The sequence below is a fragment of the Cherax quadricarinatus genome, chromosome 3, assembly GCF_038502225.1.
Source record: "Cherax quadricarinatus isolate ZL_2023a chromosome 3, ASM3850222v1, whole genome shotgun sequence".
In the NCBI taxonomy this organism is placed as follows: Eukaryota; Metazoa; Arthropoda; class Malacostraca; order Decapoda; family Parastacidae; genus Cherax; species Cherax quadricarinatus.
In genome coordinates, this window is record NC_091294.1 from 69,941,540 (window position 1) to 69,955,938 (window position 14,399).

General features: G+C 40.9%; 1 protein-coding gene across 2 annotated transcripts in view; it reads left to right on the top strand.

The window, feature by feature from the left end:
* The window catches only part of LOC128705558 (uncharacterized protein DR_0269), a 152,948-nt gene that overhangs the window by 125,863 nt on the left and 12,686 nt on the right, over positions 1-14,399 (top strand). For both annotated transcript variants that reach the window (XM_070092241.1, XM_070092246.1), the window contains 2 exons: positions 1,431-1,834; positions 9,676-9,766. In XM_070092241.1, the coding sequence (XP_069948342.1) occupies positions 1,431-1,834; positions 9,676-9,760 (489 nt within the window). In that variant the 3' untranslated portion in view covers positions 9,761-9,766. The remainder of the gene's footprint in view (positions 1-1,430; positions 1,835-9,675; positions 9,767-14,399) is intronic.

The window sequence follows — 14,399 nt, forward strand, 5'->3', positions numbered from 1 at the left end:
ACCAAAAACTCTGTAATAATATGAAATGTATCGATTGTATGCTTGGATGTTACCACGGAGGCTGGCTTGTGAACAATGCCACCGGCGGAACATGTGAGGCTGGCTCAGGCCTCACATAGACGCGTCTCGGACGAATAGCGTTGAGCGAGTTTTTTAGCGATATGCGAGGCAAAATTTTAGTGATAAAATGTATCGCTATGCGGATTTAACGTTATGTGATGCCAACGGTATGCGGGGGTCCACTGTATATTTCTTTTATGGCTGTGAGCACTGAGTGATCTACACAGTCAGTGTACCGTAATAATCACACCTATCTACCTGGTTTGTATTCTCATTAGTTTTAAATCTGTGAACAAAGCTATTCCTGACTTGATTCCATCTGGTACACCACTCACATAAACCAGAAACAGCACTGGTCCCAATACCGATCCTTTTGGTACAACCCTTCTTACTCTTCATTATTCTGACGTCTCTTCCTGGACAGTCACTCTTTGCTTCCTTTCCGAGGTACTTCTTGATCTGCTAGAATATGTTCCCCGTTATTCCTATCTGCTTCTCAAATTTTTGCCACATTGTCAGGTTTGGTACAGCATCAAATTCCTTCCTGCAGTCTCTGAGAAAAGGCAGTCCACCCCCTCTAAGATGAGACATGCCATTTCTGAACCCATGTTGGTGTTTGAATTTGAAACCACTTCTCTCCAACTACTCCACCACTCTTACAACTGTCTTCTCCATTACCTTACATGGTATACATAATCAACAAAACTAGGCTGTAGTTGAATGCCTCCTGCCTGTCTCTCTTCTTAATTATAGGTACTATGTTCTCTGTCTTTTAGCTCTCCCATGTTCATTGACTTCTTGTAGATCATACTAAGTGGTTCTGATAGTGCTTTTGCTCCTTTCCTCAGAATCCATGAAGGCACCTTGTCAGGCCCCACCAACTTTGATGTATCCAGGTCCATCAAAAGATTTTTTTTTTTTTCTTCCTACATTGTGTGTAGTGTCAGTACCTGCTGATATGCTCTCTTTTTTTTACTGGGCTTCCTGGCATTGCCTGCTTCCAGTGAGAAAACTCTAAATCATTTGTTCAGCACTTTGCACACTTATTATCTGTGAGCTCTCCTTCAGTCGAATTATCTGGCCTTTTACTATTATTATTCTTCTGAACTGGGTAGCCATTTAATATAGCATATTTAGTCCATTTTATGGCTATTTTAATTGGACGCCCCATTAAATATACAAGTTGAGCCTTTGTCCAGCCGGATTTTTTGTCCGTTTTAGCCAATGTCTGATTTGTGGAGGTCTGTTTTATTGTAAGTACAGTATACTACTTATATGTACATATAAGGCACATGAGTGTGTGTGCACACGCACACAGAGCCAGCCTTCTATAAAAAAATTTTGATGTTTGAACGATTTTTTTTTTCCAGGCTTATCGTAAAGATTTTGACTCGAGGAATAGTAGAGATGGAGGGCGAGGATTTGGTGGCAGAGACAGAGATGGAGGGCGAGGATATGGTAGAGATGACAAAGGAGGAAGCTCTGGTCGAGATGACAGAGGTGGTGGGTACGGTCGAGACGACAGAGGTGGCGGCTACGGCAGAGATGACCGAGGAGGCTTCAGTCGTGATGACCGAGGAGGCTACGATAGAGGTAGTGGTTCTGGTCGCGATAGTGGTGGTAACTATGGCAGAGATGACCGAGGAAATTACAGTCGAGATGACGACAGAAGTGGATATGGACGTGACGATAGAAGTGGAGGTTATGGTCGAGATGATGGAGGAAGCCGAGATCGAGGATATGAAAGAGATGATTTCTCACGTTCATCCAGGAGGTATGGATACAATCTTTTTGTCAACTCTTATGTTTGCTTGTATTCTAAACCCTAAGTAGAATTGTACTGTTGAGTTAATACATTGTAAACCTTTAAGTGGGTTGTTTAGCAAAAAACAAGCAATCTTTTCCCTTCACCAGGAAGTTTAAAATATCTTTCAGTCTTTAGAAAATATTAATATTTGTTACAAGGGCAGATAAAACTAGATGAAGGCCAACTAAATGCTATGTATCCAAGACATGTAGAAACAAGTTGCACATCTCTGATGCACTGAGGCTATACCTCTAGGTACATGCGGCACACTCATAATACTGAGTATGTATAGGGATTAGAGATAAGGAATGTAACACAAAGTGGGAGTTTTCACAGTTGATTTTTGCTGATGACACTGATTTTGGGAGATTCTGAAAGTAGTTGCAGAAATTGAGTATGTAAGGGTATGTAAAAGAAGGAAATTAAAAGTGAACATAGGAAAGAGCAAGGTTGATGAGGATAACAAAAAATTTACACAGTAAAATATTTGATATCAGATTGTGTGTGAGAGTGTTAGACAGGAGTAAATGGAGATGAATGGTTTTTGGAACCTGACGAGTTGTTGGAGTGTGAGCAGCGTAATATTTTGTGAAGGGATTCAGGGAAACCGGTTAGCCGGACTTGAGTCCTGGAAATGGGAAGTATAATGCCTGCATGTTAAAGGAGGGGTTTGGGATATTGGCAGTTTGGAGGGACATCTAAACTGTCATATCTGAGCACCTCTGCAAAGGCAGTGATTATGTATGAGTGATGGTTAGTGTTGAACGATGATGAAAGTTTTTTCTTTCTTTTTGGGTCACCCTGCTTCGGTAGGAAACGGCCTATGTGTTAAAAAAAAAATCTTTATTTCTACAAGTACATGTACAAGGTATACAGGCCTAGCTTACATCAGTGACATACTGCTGTATAGAAAGCTACTTGTTATGCAGAGCATTTTGGGCAAATTAGTTGAGTTTTGTCTCCAGGATATTTGGGAGTGGACTTGGTAGCAGGTGGGTCTATGAAAGACGAGGTGAATCATAGAATTCATGAGGGCGGGGGGAGGCGAGTGGAGCACTGAGGAGTCTGTGGAGACAGTGAACATTATCCATGAAAACAAAGAGGGTATAGTGGTACCAACACTCTTATATGGATGTGAAGCATGGGTGGTGAATGTTGCAACAAGCAGAAGGCTGGAAGCAGTAGAGATATTGTGACTGAGGGCAATGTGTGGTGTGAATATTATGCAGAGAATCCATAGCTTGGAGATTAGAAGGTGTGGGGTTTCTAAAAGTATTTTCCAAAGGGCTGAGGAGAGGATGTTGAGGTGGTTCAGATGTTTAGAATTTTTTTTTTTAACAAGTCGGCCGTCTCTCACCGAGGCAGGGTGACCCAAAAAGAAAGAAAATCCCCAAAAAGAAAATACTTTCATCATCATTCAACACTTTTACCTCACTCACACATAATCACTGTTTTTGCAGAGGTGCTCAGAACACAACAGTTTAGAAGCATATACATATAAAGATACACAACATATCCCTCCAAACTGCTAATATCCCGAACCCCTCCTGTAGAGTGCAGGCATTGTACTTCCCATTTCCAGGACTCAAGTTCGGCTATATAAAACTAACTGGTTTCCCTAAATCCCTTCACTAAATATTACCCTGCTCACACTCCAACAGATTGTCAGGTCCCAAATACCATTCGTCTCCATTCACTCCTATCAAACGCGCTCATGCACACATGCTGGAAGTCCAAGCCCCTCGCCCACAAAACCTCCTTCCAACCTTTTCGAGGACGACCCCTACCCCGCCTTCCTTCCCCTACAGATTTATGCGCTCTCCATGTCATTCTACTTTGATCCATTCTCTCTAAATGACCAAACCACCTCAACAACCCCTCTTCAGCCCTCTGACTAATACTTTTATTAACTCACCTTCTAATTTCCACACTCCGAATTTTCTGCGTAATATTTACACCACGGATTGCCCTTAGACAGGACATCTCCACTGCCTCCAACCGCATCCTTGCTGCTGCATTCACAACCCAAGCTTCACACCCATATAAGAGTGTTGGTACTACTATACTTTCATACATTCCCTTCTTTGCCTCCATAGATAGTTTTTTTTGTCTCCACATACACCTCAATGCACAACTCGTCTTTTTTTCCCTCATCAATTCTATGATTAACCTCATTCTTCATAAATAAATCCACCGACACGTCAACTCCCAAGTATCTGAAAACATTCACTTCTTCCATGCTCCTCCTCCCCAATTTGATATCCAATTTTACTTTATCTAAATTATCTGATACCCTCATCACTTTACTCTTTTCTATGTTCACTTTCAACTTTATACCCTTACACACACTCCCAAACTCATCCACTAGCCTTTGCAATTTTTCCTTGGAATCTCCCATAAGCACAGTATCATCAGCAAAAAGCAACTGTGTCAATTCCCATTTTGTATTTGATTCCCCATAATTTAATCCCACTCCTCTCCCAAACACCCTAGCATTTACTTCTTTTACAACCCCATCTATAAATATGGTGACATTATGCATCCCTGTCTATGACCTACTTTTACTGGGAAGTAGTCTCCCTCTCTTCTACACACCCTAACCTGAGCCTCACTATCCTCATAAAAACTTTTTACAGCATTTAGTAACTTACCACCTATTCCATATAGTACTTGCAACATCTGCCACATTGCTCCTCTATCCACTCTATCATATGCCTTTTCTAAATCCATAAATGCAATAAAAACTTCCCTACCTTTATCTAAATACTGTTCACATATATGCTTCAATGCAAACACTTGATCTACACATCCCCTATCCACTCTGACACCACCTTGCTCATCTGCAATACTACATTCTGTCTTACCTCTAATTCTTTCAATAATAACCCTACCTTACACTTTTCCTGGTATACTCAGTAAACTTATTCCTCTATAATTTTTACAATCTCTTTTGTCCCCCTTCCCTTTGTATAAAGGGATTATACATGCTCTCTGCCAATCCCTAGGTACCTTCCCCTCTTTCATACATTTATTTATTTTTTATTATCACACTGGCCGATTCCCACCAAGGCAGGGTGGCCCGAAAAAGAAAAACTTTCACCATCATTCACTCCATCACTGTCTTGCCAGAAGGGTGCTTTACACTACAGTTTTTAAACTGCAACATTAACACCCCTCCTTCAGAGTGCAGGCACTGTACTTCCCATCTCCAGGACTCAAGTCCGGCCTGCCGGTTTCCCTGAATCCCTTCATAAATGTTACTTTGCTCACACTCCAACAGCACGTCAAGTATTAAAAACCATTTGTCTCCATTCACTCCTATCAAACACGCTCACGCATGCCTGCTGGAAGTCCAAGCCCCTCGCACACAAAACCTCCTTTACCCCCTCCCTCCAACCCTTCCTAGGCCGACCCCTACCCCGCCTTCCTTCCACTACAGACTGATACACTCTTGAAGTCATTCTGTTTCGCTCCATTCTCTCTACATGTCCGAACCACCTCAACAACCCTTCCTCAGCCCTCTGGACAACAGTTTTGGTAATCCCGCACCTCCTCCTAACTTCCAAACTACGAATTCTCTGCATTATATTCACACCACACATTGCCCTCAGACATGACATCTCCACTGCCTCCAGCCTTCTCCTCGCTGCAACATTCATCACCCACGCTTCACACCCATATAAGAGCGTTGGTAAAACTATACTCTCATACATTCCCCTCTTTGCCTCCAAGGACAAAGTTCTTTGTCTCCACAGACTCCTAAGTGCACCACTCACTCTTTTTCCCTCATCAATTCTATGATTCACCTCATCTTTCATAGACCCATCCGCTGACACGTCCACTCCCAAATATCTGAATACGTTCACCTCCTCCATACTCTCTCCCTCCAATCTGATATTCAATCTTTCATCATCTAATCTTTTTGTTAGCCTCATAACCTTACTCTTTCCTGTATTCACCTTTAATTTTCTTCTTTTGCACACCCTACCAAATTCATCCACCAATCTCTGCAGCTTCTCTTCAGAATCTCCCAAGAGCACAGTGTCATCAGCAAAGAGCAGCTGTGACAACTCCCACTTTGTGTGTGATTCTTTATCTTTTAACTCCACGCCTCTTGCCAAGACCCTCGCATTGACTTCTCTTACAACCCCATCTATAAATATATTAAACAACCACGGTGACATCACACATCCTTGTCTAAGGCCTACTTTTACTGGGAAAAAATTTCCCTCTTTCCTACATACTCTAACTTGAGCCTCACTATCCTCGTAAAAACTCTTCACTGCTTTCAGTAACCTACCTCCTACACCATACACTTGCAACATCTGCCACATTGCCCCCCTATCCACCCTGTCATACGCCTTTTCCAATTCCATAAATGCCACAAAGACCTCTTTAGCCTTATCTAAATACTGTTCACTTATATGTTTCACTGTAAACACCTGGTCCACACACCCCCTACCTTTCCTAAAGCCTCCTTGTTCATCTGCTATCCTATTCTCCGTCTTACTCTTAATTCTTTCAATTATAACTCTACCATACACTTTACCAGGTACACTCAACAGACTTCTTTCTTTCAACACACCAGCCGTATCCCACCGAGGTGGGGTGGCCCAAAAGGAAAAACAAAAGTTTCTCCTTTCATATTTAGTAATATATACAGGAGAAGGGGTTACTAGCCCCTTGCTCCTGGCATTTTAGTCGCCTCTTACAACACGCATAGCTTACGGAGGAAGAATTCTGTTCCACTTCCCCATGGAGATAAGAGGAAATAAACAAGAACAAGAGCTAGTAAGAAAATAGAAGAAAACCCAGAGGGGTGTGTATACATATGCTTGTACATGTATGTGTAGTGTGACCTAAGTGTAAGCAGAAGTAGCAAGACGTACCTGAAACCTTGCATGTTTATGAGACAGAAAAAACACCAGCAATCCTACCATCGTGTAAAACAATTACAGGCTTACGTTTTACACTCACTTGGCAGGACGGTAGTACCTCCCTGGGCGGTTGCTGTCTACCAACCTACTACCTATAACTCAACAGACTTATCCCCCTATAATTTTTGCACTCTCTTTTATCCCCTTTGCCTTTTTACAAAGGAACTATGCATGCTCTCTGCCAATCCCTAGGTACCTTACCCTCTTCCATACATTTATTAAATAATTGCACCAACCACTCCAAAACTATATCCCCACCTGCTTTTAACATTTCTATCTTTATCCCATCAATCCCGGCTGCCTTACCCCCTTTCATTTTACCTACTGCCTCACGAACTTCCCCCACACTCACAACTGGCTCTTCCTCACTCCTACAAGATGTTATTCCTCCTTGCCCTATACACGAAATCACAGCTTCCCTATCTTCATCAACATTTAACAATTCCTCAAAATATTCCCTCCATCTTCCCAATACCTCTAACTCTCCATTTAATAACTCTCCTCTCCTATTTTTAACTGACAAATCCATTTGTTCTCTAGGCTTTCTTAACTTGTTAATCTCACTCCAAAACTTTTTCTTATTTTCAACAAAATTTGTTGATAACATCTCACCCACTCTCTCATTTGCTCTCTTTTTACATTGCTTCACCACTCTCTTAACCTCTCTCTTTTTCTCCATATACTCTTCCCTCCTTGCATCACTTCTACTTTGTAAAAACTTCTCATATGCTAACTTTTTCTCCCTTACTACTCTCTTTACATCATCATTCCACCAATCGCTCCTCTTCCCTCCTGCACCCACTTTCCTGTAACCACAAACTTCTGCTGAACACTCTAACACTACATTTTTAAACCTACCCCATACCTCTTCGACCCCATTGCCTATGCTCTCATTAGCCCATCTATCCTCCAATAGCTGTTTATATCTTACCCTAACTGCCTCTTTCATACATTTATTAAACAAAAATACCAACCACTCCAACACTATATATCCCTCTGCTTTTAACATTTGTCATGATCCCGTCAGTTCCAGCTGCTTTACCCCCTTTCATTCTACGTAATGCCTCGTGCACCTCCCCCACACTCACATCCTGTTCTTCTTCATTCCTTAAAGATAGTAAACCTCCCTGGCCAGTGCATGAAATTACCGTTTCCCTTTCTTCGTCGACATTTAAAAGTCCCTCAAAATATTCTCGCCATCTACCCAAAACCTCCATCTCCCCATCTACTAACTCCCCTACTCTGTTTTTAACTGACAAATCCATTTGTTCTCTAGGCTTTCTTAACTTGTTTAACTCCAAAATGTTTTCTTATTTTCATTAAAATTTCTTGACAGTGCCTCTCCCACTCTATCATCTGCTCTCCTTTTGCACTCTCTCACCACTCTCTTCACATTTCTTTTACTCTCCATATGCTCTATTCTTCTTATAACACTTCTGCTTTGTAAAAACCTCTCATACGCTAACTTTTTCTCTTTTATCACACCCTTTACTTCATTCCACCAATCACTCCTCTTTCCTCCTACACCCACCCTCCTATAACCACAAACTTCTGCCCCACATTCTAATACTGCATTTTTAGAAATGATGGGACAAAATAGAATGTCTTGGAGGGTGTATAAATCTGTAGTGGAAGGAAGGCTGGGTAGGGGTCAGCCTAGGAAAGGTTGGAGGGAGGGGGGCAAAAGAGGCTTTGTGTGCAAGGAGCTTAGACTTCCAGCATGCATGTGTGAGCATGTTAGATTGGAGCGAGTGGAGGCAGATGGTTTTTCTACTTGATGTGCTGTTAGTGTGAGAGCAGAGTAACATTTATGAAGGGATTCAGGGAAACCAGTTAGCCAGACTTGAGTCTTGGAGGTGGGACATACAGTGCCTGCACTCTGACGAAGGGGTGTTGATGTTGCAGTTTTGTAATTGTAGTATAGGCATGCCTCTGGCAAGACAGCGATGGAGTAAATGATGATGAAAGTGTTTCTTCTTTGTTTTTTGGGTCGCCCTACTTTGATGGGAAGCAGCCAAAGTGTTAATTTAAAAAAAATTAAATGGTGCTTTATAAAGTGCCAAAGTATCGTGATCTAATATCTTTTGAATTGTACAAAGCATCTGCATGTTGGTTTTCCAAAGCCATTGTGACAAGCACAATCTTCTCATTTTAAATCCAGGTTGACTTGGGCTGCATAGGCCAGGCTTTTCCATAAAATTTATTGGTATCTCTCCTCATTTTCAAAGACCTTTATGATGAATGATGTTACTGGTCTGCATTATTTTTTGCAAGTCTTAGCTCTTTCTCTAAAAGAATACAGAGTTCTCGTGCCATTGGTATTTCGCACATTTATAAATAATGAAAAAATAAGTCATTACAGGAAAACAAAAATGTAGGTGTTTTATGTCTGTTGCAAAAGCATTTGACAGAAATGGGGTCAAAGGTATATTACATTAGAAGTAGAGAAAACATTGTATCATTATGAGCCTGGCCCATGGCTGGGCTCAGGCAGTAGAAAAACTCTGGGGAACTCATGAAAGTTATATAAAGATAAGGTATATGGTATTAGTTTATTATAAGTCATTTAACCTGTTTTTGTCTAGATTGCCATTTTTGCTTTTCATTTCCTTTCATTGTAGATGAGATGTCAGATTTACAAGATGCACAGTATTTAACTGATTTTATTTTATGTATTTAACTCACTATTCAGACTATTGTAACCACTAATGTACTCTAGAATTAAAACAATAATTCCAGTTGAGCTGGAATAAACTTTACTGGAAACCTCTCACTTTTTAGATAGGTTTCATTTAGATGTGACCACAAGGTGGTTGACTAGGGGGAAGGATGAGGGAGGTATACAATGTAATGGTTTTCTTTCTTTCACAGGGGTGATCACTCTCCAGATTCGTATTCAAGCCGTGATTATTCACGTGCAAACAAGGAACCCAGCTATGGCCGTGATTCTTATTAGAGAGAGGTACATCTGTGTTACAAGTGAAAAGGGTGAACCCTATTTTGTTATCTTAGTGTGTCACTGCCCCAAATTTTATTTTCAGCATATGTTGTTAAATGTTACCTGTTAAATATTTTTCCTTTATGTAATTTTTTAAGGTGTTAAGGTGGGGAAAGCCTGGGGAAGCTAATGGACTTGACAGTTAAGAACGAAAAATGGGAAATGTTAGATGGGGAGGTGGAGGTTCTGGAAGGATGCAGAAGATGTTTCGATTAAGTTGTTGAATATCAGTGATGAAGGGGAGATGGCGATTTCATGTGGGAGCATGGAGGGATATCATCATAAAGGCATGAGGAAGAACCTGAAGTGGAAGTGGGGAAGGTATGTGAGGTAGAAGGTAGATTGAAAGGAGATACAGCAGCTGAGGTAGATGGAGTTAGGATAGATTTGTTAAAAGCAGGTGGGAATATAGTATTGGAGTGGTTAGTGTATTTATTCAGTATGTGGATGAAAGGGAAATTTTTTCTGAGCTGTGAATAGTTTAGACAATTTGCTGTAGTAGATCCCCATGAACATATGCCAAAAGTGAGGCAAAGATTGATTAGAGAGAAATATAGAGCAATGAAATTTAAGGTACAGATTTAACATTTTTCATTTTAAAGTATTCTCACCATTTTGGAAATATTCTTATATACATGCTAGATGTGAACGTTGAATTTTAGTTAGCTGTCTAGGTGTGTACCTAAGAATTTTCCCTTATCTTTCAATGAGTGTATTATTAACCTTCATGTTCAGTAGAATATTTCTTGCTTTATACCCAAACACTATATAGGTCTTGTCAGTATTATGTTTGTTGGTTTTCATCCACATAGATGTCTTTACCAGTAGTAGGTTGGTAGACAGCAACTGCCCATGGAGGCACTACCGTCCTGCCAAGTGAGTGTAAAACGAAAGCCTGTAATTGTTTTACATGATGGTAGGATTGCTGGTATCTTTTGTCTGTCTCCTAAATATGTAAAATTAGAGGTATGTCTTGCTACTTCTACTTACACTTAGGTCACACTACACATACATGTACATGTTTATTTATACACACTCATCTGAGTTTTCTTTGATTTTATCTTAATAGTTCTTGGTGTTATTACTTTTCCTTTTATATCCATGGGGAAGTGGAATAAGAATCTTTCCTCTGTAAGCCATGCGTGTTGTAAAAATCAGCTAAAATGCCGGGAACAGTGGGCTAGTAACCCCTTTTCCTGTATAGCCTATTAAAAAGAAAAAGAAGAAAACAGTCAAAGTGGGATGTTTGAATGTGCGTGGATGTTGTGTGAATGATAAGAAAGAGATGATTGTGGATGTTATGAATGAGAAGAAGTTGGATGTCCTGGCTTTAAGTGAAACAAAGCTGAAGGGGGTAGGAGAGTTTCAGTGGGGAGAAATAAATGGGATTAGGTCAGGGGCTTCAGATAGAGTTTGAGCTAAGGAAGGAATGGCAATAATGTTGAAGGATAAGTTATAGCAGGAAAAGAGGGAACATAAATGTATAAATTCAAGGATTATGTGAAGTAAAATAAGGGTTGGATGTGAAAAGTGCGTTACAGTAAGCATTTATGCACCTGGAGAAGAGAGAAGTGTAGAGGAGAGAGAGAAATTTTGGGAAATGTTGAGTGAGTGCGTGGGGAGTTTTGAACCAAGTGTGAGAGTACTTGTGGTTGGGGATTTCAATGCTAAAGTGGGTAAAAATGTTGTGGAGGGAGTAGTAGGTAAAGTAGTAGGTAAATTTGGGGTGCATGGGGTCAATGAAAATGGGGAGCCTTTATTTGAACTATGTGTAGAAAGAGGTTTGGTAATAAATAATACATATTTTATGAAAGAGGATAAATAAGTATACAAGGTATGATATAGCACGTGATGAAAGTAGTTTGTTGTTACGTATTGGTGGATAAAAGGTTAATGGGTAGGCTTCAAGATGTACATGTTTATAGATGGGCAACTGATATATCAGATCATTATGTAGTTGTAGCTGCAGTTTTTACAAAGTAGAAGTGATGCAAGGAGGGAAGAGTATATGGAGAAAAAGAGAGAGGTTAAGAGAGTGGTGAAGCAATGTAAAAAGAGAGCAAATGAGGGAGTGGGTGAGATGTTATCAATAAATTTTGTTGAAAATAAGAAAAAGTTTTGGAGTGAGATTAACAAGTTAAGAAAGCCTAAAGAACAAATGGATTTGTCAGTTAAAAATAGGAGAGGAGAGTTATTAAATGGAGAGTTAGAGGTATTGGGAAGATGGAGGGAATATTTTGAGGAATTGTTAAATGTTGATGAAGATAGGGAAGCTGTGATTTCGTGTATAGGACAAGGAGGAACAACATCTTGTAGGAGTGAGGAAGAGCCAGTTGAGTGTGTGGGGGAAGTTCGTGAGGCAGTAGGTAAAATGAAAGGGGGTAAGGCAGCCGGGATTGATGGGATAAAGATAGAAATGTTAAAAACAGGTGGGGATATAGTTTTGGAGTGGTTGGTGCAATTATTTAATAAATGTATGGAAGAGGGTAAGGTACCTAGGGATTGGCAGAGAGCATGCATAGTTCCTTTGTATAAAGGCAAAGGGGATAAAAGAGAGTGCAAAAATTATAGGGGGATAAGTCTGCTGAGTATACCTGGTAAAGTGTATGGTAGAGTTATTATTGAAAGAATTAAGAGTAAGACGGAGAATAGGATAGCAGATGAACAAGGAGGCTTTAGGAAAGGTAGGGGGTGTGTGGACCAGGTGTTCACAGTGAAACATATAAGTGAACAGTATTTAGATAAGGCTAAAGAGGTCTTTGTGGCATTTATGGATTTGGAAAAGGCGTATGACAGGGTGGATAGGGGGGCAATGTGGCAGATGTTGCAAGTGTATAGTGTAGGAGGTAGGTTACTGAGAGCAGTGAAGAGTTTTTACGAGGATGGTGAGGCTCAAGTTAGAGTATGTAGGAAAGAGGGAAATTATTTCCCAGTAAAAGTAGGCCTTAGACAAGGATGTGTGATGTCACCGTGGTTGTTTAATATATTTATAGATGGGGTTGTAAGAGAAGTAAATGCGAGGGTCTTGGCAAGAGGCGTGGAGTTAAAAGATAAAGAATCACACACAAAGTGGGAGTTGTCACAGCTGCTCTTTGCTGATGACACTGTGCTCTTGGGAGATTCTGAAGAGAAGTTGCAGAGATTGGTGGATGAATTTGGTAGGGTGTGCAAAAGAAGAAAATTAAAGGTGAATACAGGAAAGAGTAAGGTTATGAGGATAACAAAAAGATTAGGTGATGAAAGATTGAATATCAGATTGGAGGGAGAGAGTATGGAGGAGGTGAATGTATTCAGATATTTGGGAGTGGACGTGTCAGCGGATGGGTCTATGAAAGATGAGGTGAATCATAGAATTGATGAGGGGAAAAGAGTGAGTGGTGCACTTAGGAGTCTGTGGAGACAAAGAACTTTGTCCATGGAGGCAAAGAGGGGAATGTATGAGAGTATAGTTTTACCAACGGTCTTATATGGGTGTGAAGCATGGGTGATGAATGTTGCAGCGAGGAGAAGGCTGGAGGCAGTGGAGATGTCATGTCTGAGGGCAATGTGTGGTGTGAATATAATGCAGAGAATTCGTAGTTTGGAAGTTAGGAGGAGGTGCGGGATTACCAAAACTTGTCCAGAGGGCTGAGGAAGGGTTGTTGAGGTGGTTCGGACATGTAGAGAGAATGGAGCGAAACAGAATGACTTCAAGAGTGTATCAGTCTGTAGTGGAAGGAAGGCGGGGTAGGGGTCGGCCTAGGAAAGGTTGGAGAGAGGGGGTAAAGGAGGTTGTGTGTGTGAGGGGCTTGGACTTCCAGCAGGCATGCGTGAGCGTGTTTGATAGGAGTGAATGGAGACAAATGGTTTTTAATACTTGATGTGCTGTTGGAGTGTGAGCAAAGTAACATTTATGAAGGGGTTCAGGGAAACCGGCAGGCCGGACTTGAGTCCTGGAGATGGGAAGTACAGTGCCTGCACTCTGAAGGAGGGGTGTTAATGTTGCAGTTTAGGAACTGTAGTGTAAAGCACCCTTCTGGCAAGACAGTGATGGAGTGAATGATGGTGAAAGTTTTTCTTTTTCGGGCCACCCTGCCTTGGTGGGAATCGGCCAGTGTGATAATAAATAAAATAGCTGCAGTTAGATTAAGAGGTAGATGGGACAAAAGGAAAATGGCAACAACAATTAAGAGAGGGGTGAAAATGTAGAAACTAAGGAACGAGGAAGTTAGTGTGAGATATAAGCAACTATTGGCAGAAAGGTGGGCTAGTGCAAGTATGAGTAGTGGGGAGGTTGAAGAAGGTTGGAATAGTTTTAAAAATGCAGTATTAGAATGTGGGGCAGAAGTTTGTGGCTATAGGAGTGTGGGTGCAGGAGGAACGAGGAGTGATTGGTGGAATGAAGAAGTAAAGGGCATGATAAAAGAGAAGAATGTAGCTTACGAGAGGTTTTTACAAAGCACAAGTGTAATCCCTTTCAGGGTCGGCAGGCCCTCTCCTAAACTTGTTCTCAGGGTCAGAAATTTTCCGAAAAAAAAAATTCTTACGAAATGATAATCTTTTCCCGATCATAATGACACCAAAAGTATGAAATTTGATGGAAAGCTTGTGGAATTAT